The following is a 17837-nucleotide window of genomic DNA, read 5'->3' as shown; positions in this document are numbered from 1 at the left end:
ACAAGGTGATGCTTCTCATCTCTCCCTTTTTGTGTCTGTGTCTGTCTCTTCTGTCTGTTTCTCTCTCTCTCGCTAAAAGAAAAAGAACTTTAGACAATGTAATAGGCAAAACGAGAGAGGTATGAAATGTATTTGAGAAGCAAGGTTTGTGTGTAAATTATACCAATTTTTTTAACTATTGAAAAAAATACCAAAGTTCAGCATCTTTAAATACAGGTAACCTATTTGAAAACTTCCTTTTGTTAAAAGAAATAACATCTTCACTTTCACCAGTGAGTGAAAACTGAAAATATTATGTAGTAAAGGTTTTTGGGAGCCTAAACCTTTTTTTCTTTTTTTGGGGGGGTGGATTATTTATTGATTTTACAGAAAGAAGGGGTGGAAAGCAAGAAGTATCAACTCATAGTTGCATCACTGTAGTTGTTCATTACTTGCTTGCTGTAAGTGCCTTGACCAGGCAAGCTCTGGGTTTAGAACCAGTGACCTCAGAGTCCCAGGTTGACGCTCTATCCGCTGTGCCACCACAAGCTAGGCAGGAGGCCTAAACTTTTAAATGTTTTCTATCTTTTGAATAAATGCTGCTAAAGCTTATGTTTGGAAAGAAACCAGGAAACTAGACACTTTATAAAACATTCTCTCTTGCCTGACCAGGCAGTAGCACAGTGGATAGAGCATCAGACTGGGACACAAGGAAGACCCAGGTTCAAAACCCCAAGGTCGCCAGCTTGAGTGCAGGCTCATCTGGTTTGAGCAGGGCTCATCAGCTTGAGCCCAAGGTCGCTGGCTTGAGCAAGGGGTCTCTCTGTCTGCTATAGCCCCCTGGTCAAGGCACAGGGGAGAAAGCAATCAATGAAAAACTAAAGTGCCACAACCAAGAATTTATGCTTCTCATCTCTCTCCCTTCCTGTCTGTCTGTCCCTCTCTCTGTCTCCCTCTGTCCCTGTCAAAAACAAAACAAAACAAAAAAACTCTCTTCTTTTTATAGCCCACTTATTAAGTTTCTTTTATCTACTAGTATAAGAGAAAAAAGAATAAAGTTGGTTTCCTTCTGTTAGTTTTGGTATTTCTTTGCCCCATAGCAAATTCTCTCCCAAAACAAGCAAATTTTTAAAAAGAAAAGAAAAAATGCAAATAAATTTTTCAGTTCTCAGAGCTTTGTATGACACTGTACAAAATCATCATCATTTAGGGTTGAATTTTTTCACCAGCCCTAAATTTTTAAGGTCGTAAAATACTATTTCAGAATTCTTCTATTTAACTGTTTAATGATTCCAGTCTACAAATCAATGAGCATAGACTTTGCTCTGTTGTCATAGATAACTGAAATCAGGGGAGAGGTGGCAGGAAGGACAGATAAGCTAAGCAGTCATTCACTGCTCACAGAAGACCTGCACTGTTGATGGTTTTTCTCAGCATAGAAAAAAAGTGACAGGCAGATCATCCTGAGGTTGGCATTTGTCAATCTATTAGCATTTAGGTAACCTTTTCTTAGTTACTCTGCAATTGAGACTTGCACTATGATAAACCTTAGATCAGTTGACAAAGAAAAAAACAATCATTATTCTAGGATATTGAAAGAAATTCAGTAAAACAAGATGTATCCTAAATTTAAAGAGAGCCATAAAAATCAAACTGTTCTTTAACACTTTAGGATTTTCTGTTAATCAAAAAGAGCTGGGAAAATTGGCACACCTTTTGACTGAGAGTGTGAGAAGGAAAAAGCAAACACATTAACTTTAGTAGCAAGAGTGCTGCTCTAAAGGAAATGTTAAAGTAAATGTAGTGATAGACAAATCAACTTTTATCCCATTTGCTACCAGTATATACACACACACACACACACACACACACACACACACACACACAAGTCAAAATCCACGAAGGAGTATTTAAGAGCAAAAACGTTGCTTCATAGTATACAAAAGCTAATTTGAAATTATTTGCACTCTAAAGTTAAGTAAGCCCTTAGTAATGGGGCTGCGTATGAGTCTGGTGGTCTCTCTAAAGAAGGCCTATGCTGGTTCCAGGTAGTTATTTGTTGCAGCTGGTTAGAAAATAGGTCACAACTGAAAAAAGCCAAAGAAAAGCTTCCATTAACTTCAACTTATTTTAGGTTGTTCTTGGAAATCTTCAGCTTCCTGAAATACAAAAATTTGAATGGATAATGCATTTGGGAAGAGTGCAATAGTAATACCCGGCATTGTGAATTACATACATATTGTTAGATCTGTTCTCCATTGTGAATGAAAATATTCTTAAATGTGTTTATTCTCCCCCTAATTTAACTTTTAAAAGAAGTTTTCTGATCTTTATTCTCAGAGTCAGTATCCTTAATTCATAGCCTCTGCCTCGTGTGGATGATTCATAGCTGACACATATATTGCTTCTTTCTCATCCCTCCTTTCTTCCCTCCCTTCTTTTTATTATAAGCAAAATCAAACATACAGAAAAAATAGAAAAGACAGGAATTCACTGATCACCTAATTTTAAAGCATTTTGGCTTAATTTTTTTTTTATTTTTGGCTGACAAGTTGCTGACATTTTTATCTCTAAATACTCCAGTTTGCATTTTTAAAATAGCATTTTTCTGTATAACAGGAAAATATAGTTATTATACCTAACAAAAGTTAATAAATGTTCCCTAATATGAACCATATTCAAACTTCTCATATTCAGGACTTTCCCAATTATCCCCCAAATCTTTTTACAACTAATTTGTTCAAACTAGTATTTGTCTAATCAAGTATCACATATTGCACTTGATTGTGTTAGTTTGTTAAATTCCTTTCAATGTAAAAGAGCTCACATCTCCCCCCACACACACACATGTTGGAGAATCTGCTTGATTTTTAAAAGAAATAGCCCTTGGTAAACTATGTCTGATACCAAAATTGTTTTTCTGGGCTTACAATAGAATCATTTCTCTTCATATTCTATGTTATAAATTCTTAAGGTCTTTCACAGGAGTTTTAGGCTATAAAAATGTGACTCTTTTCACAAATAATAATAGTGGACCTACTTCAGAGAATAGAAGAAAATTCTGATAACATTTTTTAAATAACTTTTAAATGATAAACATGAAAACTGGAAAAACAAAATTATACACTACTAAAATTGTATTAATGATCCCAATAACTGAGAGGACTTCAAGTCTATTCCAAATAGTTCAATGGTTCTGTCAAAACATCAGATAATATCTGTTGAGTCACTCTCTTAATACCATGATTGATTTACAATAAAACAAAACAAAAATTCTTTTGTTTAAAAAATATTTATTTACATGTTAAAAATTAATTTATTTTTCTAGATGAAAAATATACTTCAAAGCCTCAAATAATCTTAGAATTCTCTCAGCTTTAATGGTCTAGCTTTCTAATACTTGATACAAATTATACTCAAAGGGGAAGAAGCTATCCATAGTACTAATGGAAGACTTTTACCTCCCTGACCTAGTTCCTCTAATTTCATATAGGAAACACCCAAAAATCATATAATCTAGGCCGTCCACATTAGAGATGAGACAAGAAAGCTAAGGAAAGAAATTAACCCATATGTGAACCTCACCATCTAAGAATATTAGTCTGTGTCTTCTAAATAAACAGCAACCTTTTTTTCCTGGTTGAGTCTTTCTTCTTCTTTTCTGTAACAAAAAAGCAGAAACCATTGTCAAGTGAACAAGACAAGAAGCAAGGGAAGCAGATCTTAGAGAGCTTCAGGTGAGGTATTTCCCCATATTTTGGGAAGAATTACATGCACCTGAATGTAGATACAGGCTTACAGAGAGTGATATCACTAATGCCTTCTAACTTCATGCATTCACATGACATTGGGTATCTAAACCCAGAAACTTTTCAGAATATTTTTAGAAGAGAACGGTATAATCTGGGAACTCCAGGGATTTAAAGTAGACACCTTAGTTTATATTAGTATCTTACCATTAATTCTACTCCTTATTTAAAAAAGAAGTTTCAGGGGAGGGAGATTGGGGGACTGGGAGAAAAAGGTGAAAGGATTAAGTATAAATTGGTAGTTGCAGAATAGTCATGGGGATGTAAAGTAAGACATAGAGAGCATAGTCAGTACTACTGTGATAACTATGTATGGTGCCAGCTGGGTACTAGAAATATTGAAGGGAACATTATGTAAAATATATGATTGTCTAACCACTATGCTCTATATCTGAAACCAATATAAAATAATATTGAAAATAAACTGTAATTGAAATTTTTTGTTTGTTTGTTTGTATTTTTCTGAAGCTGGAAACAGGGAGAGACAGTCAGACAGACTCCCGCATGCGCCCAACCGGGATCCACCCGGCACGCCCACCAGGGGGCGACACTGCCCACCAGGGGGCAATGCTCTGCCCCTCAGGGGCATCACTCTGCTGCGACCAGAGCCACTCCAGCGCCTGGGGCAGAGGCCAAGGAGCCATCCCCAGCGCCCGGGCCATCTTTGCTCCAATGGAGCCCCGCTGCGGGAGGGGAAGAAAGAGACAGGAAGGAGAGGGGGAGGGGTGGAGAAGCAGATGGGCGCTTCTCCTGTGTGCCCTGGCCGGGAATCGAACCCGGGACCTCCGCACACCAGGCCGACGCTCTACCACTGAGCCAACCGGCCAGGGCCTTAATTGAAAATTTAAAAAAAGAAAGTTTTGCATTGATCTAGAAGTCATCTTTATTGATTATACTGTATTTCGTTTAAACCAGAACCTTGGAGTTGGCTTCGTTAGGCTCCTTGAAACCAATTCCATTTACTTCAGTAAATATTTCTTGATGAAAAGAAACAAATGGTGCTGGGAGCACCAAAAAACTGCAACTTATTCAAAAGAATGAATTTGGATTCATACTTCACCCCATACACAAAAATTAACTCAAAATTAATCACACCTCCCTGACCAGGCAGTGGCGCAGTGGATAGAGCATCGGACTGGGATGCAAAGGACCCAGGTTCGAGACCCCGAGGTCGCCAGCTTGAGTGTGGGCTCATCTGGTTTGAGCTAAAAGCCCACCAGCTTGAATCCAAGGTCGCTGGTTCCAGTAAGGGGTTACTCAGTCTGATGAAGGCCCATGGTCAAGGCACATATGAGAAAGCAATCAATGAACAACTAAGGCGTTGCAATGCGCAATGAAAAACTAATGTTTGATGCTTCTCATCTCTCTCCATTCCTGTCTGTCTGTCCGTCCCTGTCTATCCCTCTTTCTGACTCACTCTCTGTCTCTGTAAATAAATTAATTAATTAAATAAATAAATAAATAAAAATTAATCACACCTAAGTATAAGAATGGAAAGTGTAAAATTCTTAGAAGAAAACATAGGCATAAATCTTCATGACCTTGAGTTAGGCAATAGTCTCTTAGATATGACACCAATAACACAAGCAAAAAAAGAAAAAATTAGATTAAATTGGACTTCATCAAAATTTTAAACTTTTAAACTCAAGAAAGTGAAACGACAACCCAGAGAATGGGAGAAAATCATTGCAAATCACATATCTAATAAGGCCTTTTTAGATACTCCAAAATACATAAGGAACTCATACAACTCAACAATAAAAAGACAACCCAGTTTTTAAATAGGCAAAACATTCAAATAGCTATATCTCCAAAAAAGATAAACAAATGGCCAGTAAACACATGAACAGATGATCAACATCATTAGTCATTAAGAAAATACAAGTCAAAACCTCAGTGAGAAGCCACTTCATACTCACTGTGGCTATAATCAAAAGGACAGACAATTACAAGTGTTGTCAGTGCTGTGGACACATTTAAACCCTCATATATTGCTGGTGAGGATGTAACATGGAACAGCTGTTTTGGAAAACAGTATGGCAATACCTCAAAAAGGTTAACATAGATTCACCATATATTCCAGCAGTTTCACTCCTAGGTATATACAATACCTTGGAGAATTGAAAACATATGTCTGTGCAAAAACTTACATTCATAGCATCATTAATTATAATATCCAAAAAATGGGGAAAACCTAAATGTCAATCAATTGAATGGATAAACAAAATGTGATATATATGTACAGTGGAATACTGTGCAGCCATAAAAAGGAATGAAATACTTACTACATGTTATAACATGAATGAACTTTGAAAACATTATACTAAGTTGAAATAGCCAGACCAAAAAAACCCACATATTGTGTGGTTTCATTTATATGAAATGTCCAGAATAGGCAAATCCATAGAGACAGAAAGCAGGGACAAGTGAGAGAGGAAAATAGGGAGTGACAGCTAAAGGTTGGACAGCTGAAGGGTATAGAGTTTCTTTGGGGGGCGATGAATATATTCTGGAATTAGTGGTGACTATAAAACATTAAAAGAGTGAATTTTATAGTATCTCAGTAAAAAAATTTATTGAGCACCTATATTATAAGTATGGCTGACATTCCTAGATACTGATTCATAGTGCCCCTGCTGACTGCCTAGTGGTTCTTAGAAATGTATGCTTTAGATTAAAAGTACAGAGTATTAAAAGCTTTACATAACAGATTTTTTTTAACTTCTTAGGCAATATTATATTAGTTTCAGGTGTAAACCCCAGTGATCAGACATTTTATAACTTGCTAAGTAATCATCCCAATAAATCTTGTATACATCTGACAACAAATTGTAATAATATCAAAGAAAGGTTATAATGAAATCTATAAAATTAATAATCCCTTTGTAGAGTTACTAATTCACTCCCTAATTTATCCATCCTGTAATACCAAGTGTCACCATAAAAGAGTATTAGAAGAAAAAAAGGATTAGAAGATTTTCCCAGAATTGCTGAGCCTTACGATTTTATCTCCACCACTTTCTGAGCTCTTTCAGCCCATCGCTTTTTCCGGAAATGTTGGAAGAGGACCACCACAATTACTATAATGACCATCAGTGCACAGGCGGAGCCAATAGCCAGAGCCAGGAAGTAGATCTCAGAGAAGCGTACTGTAAGGAGAAGAAAGGTCAAGTTAGGATTCTGTAAAAGAGGAGGATTATAATGAAATCTAAAGATATACAGTCGTCTCTCGCCATGTCGTGGTTCACTTTTTGCGGATTTTAAAATTGAATATATTTAATTTGTATTGCAGATTTTTTGCTATATCATGGATTTTGCAGTATATAGGTATTTTTATATATTTATTATTTTCATTGTTTTTGTGGCAAAATAAGCATTTTGCCTAAAAAATTGAAAACAATATAAAAATATTAATTAAAACATATTAAAAGAATATTAAATCAAAATAAACCTTTAAAATATATATAAATAATAAAATAAATAAAGGTCGCTACTTCACGGATTTTCAACTATTACAGGGGTTCTGGAACCTAATCCCCACGTTAGACGAGGGACCACTGTAATAGGGATGCATTTTCACTATTAAATGGAATCATTTCTTCCCCTACCATATTACCATGTGAACTCTAGTAGCAGTAGGAAAGCGTACAGACTACTTTTAGTGGTTCTCAGACTGTGGTCCTAGCAGCAGCAGCAACAGAACTTGGAAACAGATGATCAGCCCCACCCCAGGCCCAATGAATTACAGGTGGGGCCTGGCCATTTGTATTAACAGATCCTCCAGGTTGATTCTGATGAAGCTACAATTATGAGAACCACTGGGCCAGTGGAGTAAGTTTATTGCTGACCTAATCAAATCCAGGGCCCAAACTCTTTCTCCTTAACTCTATTTGCCATTCAATCAGTCATGTATTCAAATTTATTAAGGGTCTACCATGTCCCAGCCACTGATGCAAATACCAAGTCAAAAAAAGACATTACCTTCAAGGAATCATGCCCACTGGGAAGAAAGGTGAGTAGATCAGTGACTATAGTCATGCATCATTAACAACAGGAATACTTTCTGAGAAATGCACAGTTAGGTGATATTGTCAATGTGCAAACATCACAGCATGCACTGACACAAACCTAGATTGTAGAGCCTACGGCTCCCAGACTACAAACCTCTGCAGCACGTTACCGTACTGAATACCATAGGCAAATATAAAAAATGGTAAGTATTTGTGTGTCTAAACATAGAAAAGGTGCAATAAAAATATGGTGTAAAAGATTAAACATGTCACACCTGTATGGGACACGTACCGTGAATGAAGCTCGCTGCACCGGGAGCTGCTCGGGGTGAGTCATGAGTGAGTGTGAGTGCATGTGAGGGTCGAGGACAGCGCTGTAGATGTTATAAACACTGCACACTGAGGCTACAACAAATTCATTTTAAAATATTTTCAATAATAAATTAACCTTAGCTTACTGTAACTTGTACTTTATAAACATTAATTTTTTAACTTTTCAACTCTTTTGTAATAGCACCTTACAACACAAACACATTGTACAGCTGTACAAAAGTGTTTCCTTTATATCCTTATTTTACAAGCTTTTTCCTATTTGTAAATTTTTTATTTTTTACTTTTTTAACTTAGAAAAAAGATACAAACACCCATTAGCTTAGGCCTACCCAGAGTGAGGACTGTCAATAATCACCTTATTCCATCTCCACATCATATCCCACTAGAAGTTCTTCAGGGGAAATGACACACACAGAGTTGTTATCAATAACAAGGCCTTCTTCTGGGCTCTGGCAGGTAGCTTAGTTGGTTAGAGCATCATCCCGATACACCAAGGTTGCAGGTTTGATCCCAGGTAAGGGCACATATAAGAATCAACCAGTGTATGCATAAATAAGTAGAACAACAAATCAATGTTTCTCTCTCTCTCTCTCTCTCTCTCTCTCTCTCTCTGCCATAAATAAATAAATAAATAAATAATAAAATGAAAACGATGCCTTCTTCTGGAACACCTCTGGAAGGCCCCGCCTGAGGCTCCTCTGGGAGAGGCATCACTCTTTTCAGAAGTTTGTCCATGGTGGTTTGCTTGGCTGGTTGGTTGATATTCATTGTAGATTAGCTAGTAAGCAGATAAGACACCGTGAACAATCCTTTATTAATGAAAACCTCTCAGTGTCGGAGTCCATGTTGTCAAACATTTTATGGAGCTTACTGAGGTCTGCCAAAGTCTCTGCTAACCCTTCCCCAAGAGTTTCCCTGAGGGATCTTCTTCCGCAGCTTCCTTTTCTCCTGCCTCCTCTTCAGCCACGTGTCGCTGTTCCCGTGCCAACATCTCCTCCTCAGTTGGTTCCTCAGGAACCACATCTCGGAACTCCTCAAGTCATTCTCATCGACACTCAGGTTATAGTCATTTGCTATCTCAACCACAGTTGTATTTTTTGTAACTTTTGTGCTATGGCATCATGATGGCTATGACATCACTGGGTGACAGGAATGTTTCAGCTCCATTATAATCTTATAAGACCTCCATTGCATATGTGGTCCATCACTGACTGAAACGTTGTTATGTGTCACAGGACTGTATAATCTGGTAGGTAAATAATGCAAGAGGGAACCCAGAGGTAAGGGTGCCTAAACCAGGCTAGAATCTGTGATGCAACTTGGGTCTCCTGTCTTTTAGCATGCTTTCTGATTTAAACTTCAGTACACTCTCAGAATCAGAAAAGATATCAAAGAATGTCTAGCTCAGGGTTCCCAGTCCATGAAAGAAGGGGCAAGGAGGAGAGGAGATCACAGGCCAACAAAGTCTATGTCCTACTGTGTGTGTACATTTTTTTGCAGAAGCAGGGCCATGACTTTCACTAGATCTCAAAGAACAGTGATCCCAGTATACTTAAGAACCATGTGTTCTTGTCTAACCTGTTCATTTTGCAGATGAAGAAACTGAGGTCCAAGGATATGATGTTACTTTTTTTACTACTCAGATTACTTCTCCAAAGTCACACAACTCTCTATTGCTAGAGCCTTGAAGGATGGAACTAGGAATGAATGGAGGAAATCATACCACTCACCACAAGGCAGTAATATTGTTATGTTGGTTTGGGACACACCAGAGAAAGCTTGGTTAAAATAGCAGCTCCACCATTTACTAGCTTTTATTTAGGTAGGGTAATTGACTTCTTTAAGCATCAGTTTCCTCAATGTATAAAATAGAGATAACAATATTCGTTTCTTAAATTCTTATAAAAAATAAGATTATTCATTTAAATTGTTTCATGCTGTGCCTGCACATAATAAATATTCAATATATGGTATTATAATTTTCAGTACAGTTCAGAGTTTGGGGAATTTTTACATTTATTAGCTCATTTTATCCTCACCATAAACCTCGCTATATTATTCTCACTTTACATGGGGGATAAAGAAAAGATTTATTTATAGCTGGTGAATGGTAGCATTTACAGACCCAGACACAACTCTGAAGTTTCATATGGTCTTTGCTTTTTGTTATCTGGCACAACTTTCCAAGCTGTCCTTTGTAGGACCATAGGCAGTACACTGGATTAATTTGGAGCACAACTCTAGAGTCAAAGATGATGGTGTTTCAGTTCTCAGTGACCCCATTTATCAGCTACATGACATTGCACAAGTGACTTAACCTCTATGAGCCTCAGTTTCCTCATTAGTGAAGTGGGGAAGGGGAGCACTAAAAGCACAATGAACTGATAATGACAAGTAAGGATTAAATAAGATACGCAAAGACCCTAACACAGCTCAGGAAACCACAGCTACCATTGCCGGTATCTGCCTCTTTGGGTGGTTTTGAGGATTAAATGAGATAGAAACGTCCAGCACTTTAGACAATACCTGGCAGAGTAGGTGCTCAGTAAGTATCTTGTAAGTAAATGAATGAATGAACAGACCTATTGTTACCCTTTACCAGAGTTGCTTCCTCTCCCTTTTACCATCTTAGCATCATTTTTGTAACAGATTCCCTGGGTCCCTTTGCTTTACTTCTGTTTCTTCCCACCAGCAAACAAAGCCTTTCTCTTTTTAACCCAGGATTCTTCACTTCCTCCCCCCCACCCCAAGGTTTCCAGATGTGAAGGGCTAGCCCTCTCTACTCTTTCATCCATCACAAAAGATTGCTTGTCCCTTTCCTACAATCCCTCACATTTCCCAAAACCATTTCCCTGCAGAACCTACCAGTCTGTACAACGCTGAGCCGGATCTCCCCTATCAGCCCGTCCACATCAGGTGGGTTCTTCACCTGGCAGGTGTATGTTCCATTGTCATCAAACTGCAGCTTCCAAAGCATGATAGAGACATCAAACCGCTCAGGGTTCCCGTCCCAGACTACCCGGTCCTTGAACCGTCCGCTCATGGGTTTGAAGGGATTCACGTGGTAGTAGAATACCTAGAAAGGAGAATTGGCAAAGGGTCTTATTCAGTGCCAGGGCAAGGAGGCTGACAGGGTGGCACAGAGAGAAACAGCAGAGAGCTTCACCACCCTGTCTGCAGCTCTCTTGCAAGAACTTGCTTTCCCTTTTAGCGGCCTCTCACTTCTGTCCGTCTCTGTCCCAAGAATTGTTTCCCAGATTTACCCTGTGCTTGTTGCTTAAAAAAAAAATACAAGGAAGGGCAAGGAGAAATAGACTGGCTTGTTTTCCTAACCAAATATTCCCTAGAAAATTATAATGAACTACTTACAAACTGCTCAGGCCCCCCATCTTGAGGACGGAAATTCCAGGTCACTGTCAGAGAATCACCCACAGGGGCAAAGCTGGAAAAAGTGCATTTCAATCGGACATCTGTCCCGTTAACAGCCTCCAGCACTCGAGAGGTGTAAATTTCCACAGCTGCTATCTGCCAAAGAGCTGCAATAAAGAAAAGGAAAAAGAAGGGTTAACTGGGGAGGTGTATAAAGAGAACTTCTGCTGACACTACTAGAGTAAATGTCTGAGCAGGGCATAAAACAGAACTGAAATGACTGGGCTCTCAAACTTACTTCACCCAGAGTCTGGATACGCCTACCTATAAGCAACCTTGACCCTCCCGTTCTTTAGAACAACTAAAACTACCACACAGCCTTCCTAGTGCTCACTCTCCACAGCATAATACCCTAGGCTCATGATACTCACTTCAAAACTGTTCTAAGAAACTGCAAACATTGACCAATAAAATGGAAAGCAGAAACAAAAAATCTAAATTAATCGTACATGAATTAGACATGTATTCAAGTTAAGCATTGTGTATTGTGTGTATAAATGGTCCTTTAGTAGGTAATTTTTCCAGAAAAGTCCTTGTTATATGTGGACTTTGTACTATTCCTTGTCTTCTGCAGATGTTAAATCAACCCCAGACAGTTTATATTTGCCTGAACCCCTGAAACCTTATGCCACATGGCATTTTTTTTAATCCTGATTATTACATTTAGAATGTGCATGTTGGGGCAGGTTCAAAACCACAGTGGGTCTCTCTCCTTGACAATTTTGGCTTTCTCAGTGCTGCCAAGAGTCCCAGAGATGACCCACACACAGAAATCCAAGTCCTGCCTGCTGTGGGAGATTGAAAGTAGCCACACACAAAAATGGTTTGTAACCAGAGATTTGAAAGCCTTCTCTGTGTCTGAATCACTGGCAGCAGAAACACACCTAAACCTGTTTGTCCAAAAGCAGTTCCCCCAAAACAACCCACCAGTTTTGGTTTCAGTAAAGTCAAAACTAAAGCTAACTGCAACTGTAGCTTAGGCTCCTGAAAAAACAACCCTTGCGACTTCCAAGACAATTAGCAAAGTTTACAAGGTAGGCTCTCAGGGAGGAAGCACTGAATGAACCCCACTAACTCTTACCTGTGAGCTGTACGCCAAGGAGAAGCACAGTACGCGCAAGGCTCTTGCCATACATGAGGGAAACCCAGCCCTGGCCCCAGAGACCAGACCGGGCAGACCGAGGGCTCCAACACGCTGCCAAGGCCACTCCTGAGGAGTGAGCACCCGAGATTTCCCAGAGAGAGGAGTCAGTCCCTCACCTATGAGAAGCTGAGTGCTTGTGCCCGTGACTCATCCCTGCTCGGCTGGTGCACTTTGCTGGAATAAAAGGTGGGGCCTCAGCTCCCAACGCCCTCCTTCCCTCCTTTCTTTCCTCCCTCCCGCCCTCTCTACACTATGAGCATGTCTGCACAAAGTCCCAAACTATGCACTCTTCTTTTTACTTTTTAGTTAATCTGGGCTCTGGCCTCTGGGTGGCCTCAGAACAGCCAGAGGAGGTGGTGCCAGTCTGAAATGTCCCAGGCTGCTCTGGGTTTGGCCCACACAAAACAGGCGTTAGTCTTGCCAGGGAAGTGAATGTTTAAACTCACAATGATTCAACTTCCCAAAGCTCCTACCTGGGGCTACTTCAGCTTAGAGCCAGATTCATAGCTCCAGTCAGACTTCCAGCACTCTCTGTGGACAATAAGTCCTACAGTGTATAACCTCAATTTTAGCCATATGTTGCCACTAGGATTTCTGAACTTTTTGTAGCTTGTAACTTTCCTGGAGACCAATCTAAAATAAACTGATCAAAGTGTTTAATTATCCTTTGCCTTTGAACTATTTAAAGAAGAATCAGCATGTCATCCCTGCTCATTTACCCTACCATCTCAGTACAGTTTAGAGTGCTTTCCTGCTTCTTATTTCATCTCCTCAACACTCCCACGGAGTGTTCCGTTTTGCCAGTGAGGACACTTAGAGCCCAGAGTAGGTAAGTGCTTAGCCCAAGTTTGCACAGGCATTGGGTAGCAAAACTGGAACTTTTCTGACTCTTATATCTAGTGCTCTTTTTTACAAATTATATAACAGCTAATGTGAACAATTATACAGAGAACTCTTAAGGAAAAAGTTTTCATAACTGTTGTGCCTAAATGTTCATCGGCCATTTTTAGGGCAGCCATCCAACTGAGAAATCTAAAGAGTAGAGAGGCATTTATGTGAGAAAAGGTGCCTCCTTCTCCAGAAAAAGGGTAGGTAACAGATTAATAAAGCAGCATTGAAAACAGGAGTAGCGCCCTGGCCGGATAGCTCTGTTGAGAGCATCATACTAAAGCACAGAGGTTGTTGGTTTGATATCTGGTCAGGGCACATACAGAAAGAGATCAGTGTTCCTCTCTCTCTCTCTCTCTCTCTCTCTCTCTCTCTCTCTTTCTCTCTCCCTTCTTCTCTCCCTCCCTTCCTCTCTTGCTAAAATCAATAAATAAACGTTTAAAAAAAGAAAAAGAAAAAGCCGTAGAAAAGAGATGAAGATTACACATGCAGTTAAGAAGTAGATTCGACCAGGAATCTCACCCTGAGCAGAAATGAATTGCCCTTAATTGCCCTTATCTCCAATTAGTAATCTAGAAACTCTTTAGTGATTCATAAAATTCTGCAAGTTAAATCCTGGAACAGAGAAGTTACCAGGAGGGCACGAAAGAGCAGCCTGACTAGAAAAGATAAAACATCAGGAAGAAAAGAAAAAATTCTACCAAGACAGGCAGATGACAGAAATAAAGAAAAAGAGAAAAGAAAAACAGCAGGAGGAAGCTATCAAGGGCATGGAGCAAAAACAACAACAGTGAAAGTCGGTTGTTAGAACTGAGATCCAAATGAAGGGTCAGCTGTGTCCTAGCATGAATGTATTATTATGAGTGTTTCTGAAAATGGAGTGTTTGGCTCCTTTGTCAGCTTCTACATCTGGTAGAATGCTTGTAGAACCTTCAAAATAATTATAGGAGCCCTGCCCAGGTGACTCAGTTGGTCTAACATCATCCCATATTCCCAAGTTCTGGGTTTGATCCCCAGTCAGGGCACATACAAGAATTAACCAATGAATGCATAAATGAGTGGAACAACAGATCTCTCTCTCTCGCTCTCTCTCTCTCTCTTCCCTTCTCCCCCCCCCCCACCCTCCTTCCCTTCCTCTCTCTCAAAGATCAATAAAATAAAAAATAAAATCAAAACATGATGGGATACAATTGAGCTTTTCTGGTATATAGATCCAAAATGTTCAGCTCCAGTATCCTGAAAGAAAAGGAGTTAAGGAAGCATGGTCCTCTCTGTTGGCTTTCAACTTTCAGGGAAATGCTGCTCTAAAGGAAAGAGAAGTAGAGCCTGAGCTTTGAAGTCTACAGCAAAATTTGGTGAGAGGTAGAGTTACCAAAACACTCAGGGACACGGTGAGAAGCAGCAGGAGAGGAATGAGGGCAAGAAGAGCTGAACAAACTGCCTGTTTGTCAGGAGCAGGAGTCTCTCTCCCTCAGGTAGCCAGACACCCTGTGAGCGGACTGCAGCCCTGCTCTGAGAATCAGATCCTACCCTGCTCCCATTCCTCAGCAGAATTCAAGTTCCTGGCTTTGCGCCCAGCAATGCCTGATTTCTTCCAGTTAGCAGAAGTGGCTTCAGTCACCCAGTTCCCCTCCCTGGGCGGGGCAGGAGGAAGCCAAGGGCTGGACTAAGTAGAGAAAACACTAGATAAAAAAGACGTTTGCCCCTAAGATTCCCCAGGATGCCAGTCAGCAGGAACTTGATCAAAGCTGGAGGCATCAAGATAAAGCCTAAGTCATAGTTAGTGTCTAAGCAGATGAGAGAAAAGGAAGAGCAATTCTACAGATTAAGAGGGAAGAAAAGTTTCAGAGACATCATTTTTGTCCAGACTTCTCCAGAGAAAAATCCTGATTGTCATTAAAATTTGTGGCATACCAATAGTTTTGAAAACCCCTCTCTGTCCCAACCCCCTACACATATTCGAAAAATATTTCTAATGGATACCTAGACCATGGCCAGCAGGAAGCTCACTGGGGGCACAAAAGACATAAAGACAGCGCACCTGTATCAATATTTGTAAAAACTGTCTTAACATCCTAGGCAAAAATGTTTTTCTCACCACAAGGTGGAATTAGCATTCTGTGAAGGCAGGGAAACAATTTGGCTTTTAAGGTAGTTCAAATAAAGCATTTGTATACTCAAAGGTTTCCATCCATGTCTTTCTCACTAGCAAAAAAATTATCAAATTTTTGTTAAATGCTGGGCTACACATATAAAGTAAAATGAGACATTGCTGCCTACAAGAAAAAAATCAGACTAAAGTGGAAGTGAAGCATGTATGTAAATAAATAATTACCACATTTGTGACTTTTGAACTGGACCCTTAACAGATAAATAGGAATTTTGGAAAGAGAGAGGAAGAACAAAGGCATTTCTGTTGGGACGAATGGGTGGGAACAGGTTATCCACTGTGACCTCCAAACAATCCATCAGCAATGGCGGAGTGGCAGGCCAGGAGCTTGACGACAGGCAGGGCTCAGATGCTGAGGGTCCTCATTAGCCATGGACAAAATAATGAAGGAAAATAATGAAAAAAAACCTTGAGACATCAAGCGCTACTCTACTGGCTTTCTCATAAAGGCCCTGGCCCAAAAACCAGAATGAAAGTAGAAACCTAATGTGAGTTTTCAAATAACTCAGGGACTCCCAGTCTCCCCTTCCCACCAATTACTACTTATTGCTCCTCCCTTTTTAAACTTCCTCTGGTTTAGAGGGCTTTCCAAAGATGAGAGGGAGGTGAGGATATCAGTCCTAGATGAGAAGTAGCGCTCAGCCCCAAAGAAGAGGTGTGTTCCCTGTGGTCCTCCTCCTTGCCTCTGGTTTCCTAGGGATACTCCAAAGTAAGTCTAGATCCTGAACTCTAACAGCTTAGAAGAACCATGGGAGGGCCCGCTGTCCCAGTTCCCTGCCTCACCACAGCTTATACGGCTCTCCAGTAAAGCCAGAGGCCCCTTTCTTAATTATAGAGGAGAGATCATGCTCTTATTAACCAGCTTCTTTTGTTCTAAAGACGCGAGATGGATTTGCGCAGGGCTAAAACAATGGTGTGTCTTTGAAGATAACTTTGAATCTCCCAGAATAAAGGGGCCTTGGTGGATGCATTTGTCTTTTTGTTCACCCGATGTATCATATCTAAATAATGGGTGAAAGTTTGAATTTATATTTTGCTTATTGATGAACACAGTTCCAGCAAACATGGGGAGAGGGCTATTTCAGCTTCTGGTCGGGGCCGTTCATGCACAATGCTTCAGGTCATCATGCGCCCTGCCCTGAAGCAGGCCCAGGACCAGTGGCTGGACCAGCCACTGAGCATCGCGGGCAGCACAAGTGCCAGCACACCGTCATCTTCCAGCACATCCCACAGTTCCTCCAAAGTGTCTACAAGGATGACAGCTACTTCAGCCTCACTGGGACCATTCAGAAGGAGGGGACAGACAAATTCACTGAGCGGGTATCAAAGCTGTGTTCTCAGGCCACTACCTAGGAATGCCCAGGGACACTGACCAGACAGAACCTTGACATGGTGGTGCCATCTGCCATTGGATACTAGCTGGGCAGATACCCATGGACTCCCAAGTCGTGGTCAATGCTGAGAAGATCATTCATCGGTGCTACAGTATAGATGAGCCGAATGAGAAAGGAAAAGAAGACAACCTGATGGATTTAATGAAGAAAAAATGATTGCTGTTTAAGATCCATTCATTTTTCACTTAATTGTGCCAGAAACAGCAACTGCGCAAACCACTTAGTGAATATAAAAAACCACTTAGTGAATATAAAACCACTTATTGAATCACAACCAGGTAGATTTGTGAATCTATGTCTTTTTGCATAAATCAGAGAGTTGGGTCTTATCTTAAAGTATATTTGACATAAAACTGCCCTCTTTAAAAAAGAAAGGGGTTAGGGGTTGAAGCCCGGGAATAAAAAAATAATAAATGAGCCTGACAGTGGGGGCAGAGTGTGTAGAGCATGCAGTTTGAGCACGGGTCGCTTGCTTTAGTCCAAAGGTCGCTGGCCTGAAGCCCAAGGTCACTGGCTTGAGCCAAAGGTCAGTGACTTGAGCAAGGGGTCACTGGCTCTGCTGGAGCCCACTGGTCAAGGCACATAGGAGAAGCAACCAATGAACAACTAAAGTGAAGATGAGAAGTGATGCTTCTTATCTCTCTCCCTGTCTGTCTGTCTGTCTGTCTCTCTCTCTCTTTC

General features: G+C 40.2%; 1 protein-coding gene across 2 annotated transcripts; it reads right to left on the bottom strand.

Annotated features, from left to right (window-relative positions):
* Positions 1 to 1855: 1855 nt before the first annotated feature.
* On the bottom strand, positions 1856 to 12908 carry MPZL2 (myelin protein zero like 2). Of its 2 annotated transcripts, XM_066372424.1 has the most exons (6): positions 12642 to 12908; positions 11501 to 11667; positions 10997 to 11207; positions 6790 to 6937; positions 3565 to 3640; positions 1856 to 2138 (listed from the first exon to the last, which is right to left on the bottom strand). In XM_066372424.1, exons 1-5 carry the CDS (start codon positions 12694 to 12696, stop codon positions 3577 to 3579), a joined length of 645 nt encoding a protein of 214 aa, XP_066228521.1. In that variant the 5' UTR covers positions 12697 to 12908; the 3' UTR covers positions 1856 to 2138; positions 3565 to 3576. The 2 variants fall into 2 exon arrangements, with proteins under 2 accessions (XP_066228521.1, XP_066228517.1); XM_066372420.1 differs by lacking the exon at positions 1856 to 2138 and having other exon boundaries at positions 3335 to 3640; positions 12642 to 12906.
* Between the last annotated feature and the right edge of the window lie 4929 nt (positions 12909 to 17837).

This window comes from Saccopteryx leptura, chromosome 1, assembly GCF_036850995.1.
Source record: "Saccopteryx leptura isolate mSacLep1 chromosome 1, mSacLep1_pri_phased_curated, whole genome shotgun sequence".
NCBI lineage: Eukaryota > Metazoa > Chordata > Mammalia > Chiroptera > Emballonuridae > Saccopteryx > Saccopteryx leptura.
The sequence above is the reverse complement of the archived record's forward strand: the minus strand, read 5'-3'. Positions and strand labels throughout refer to the sequence as shown.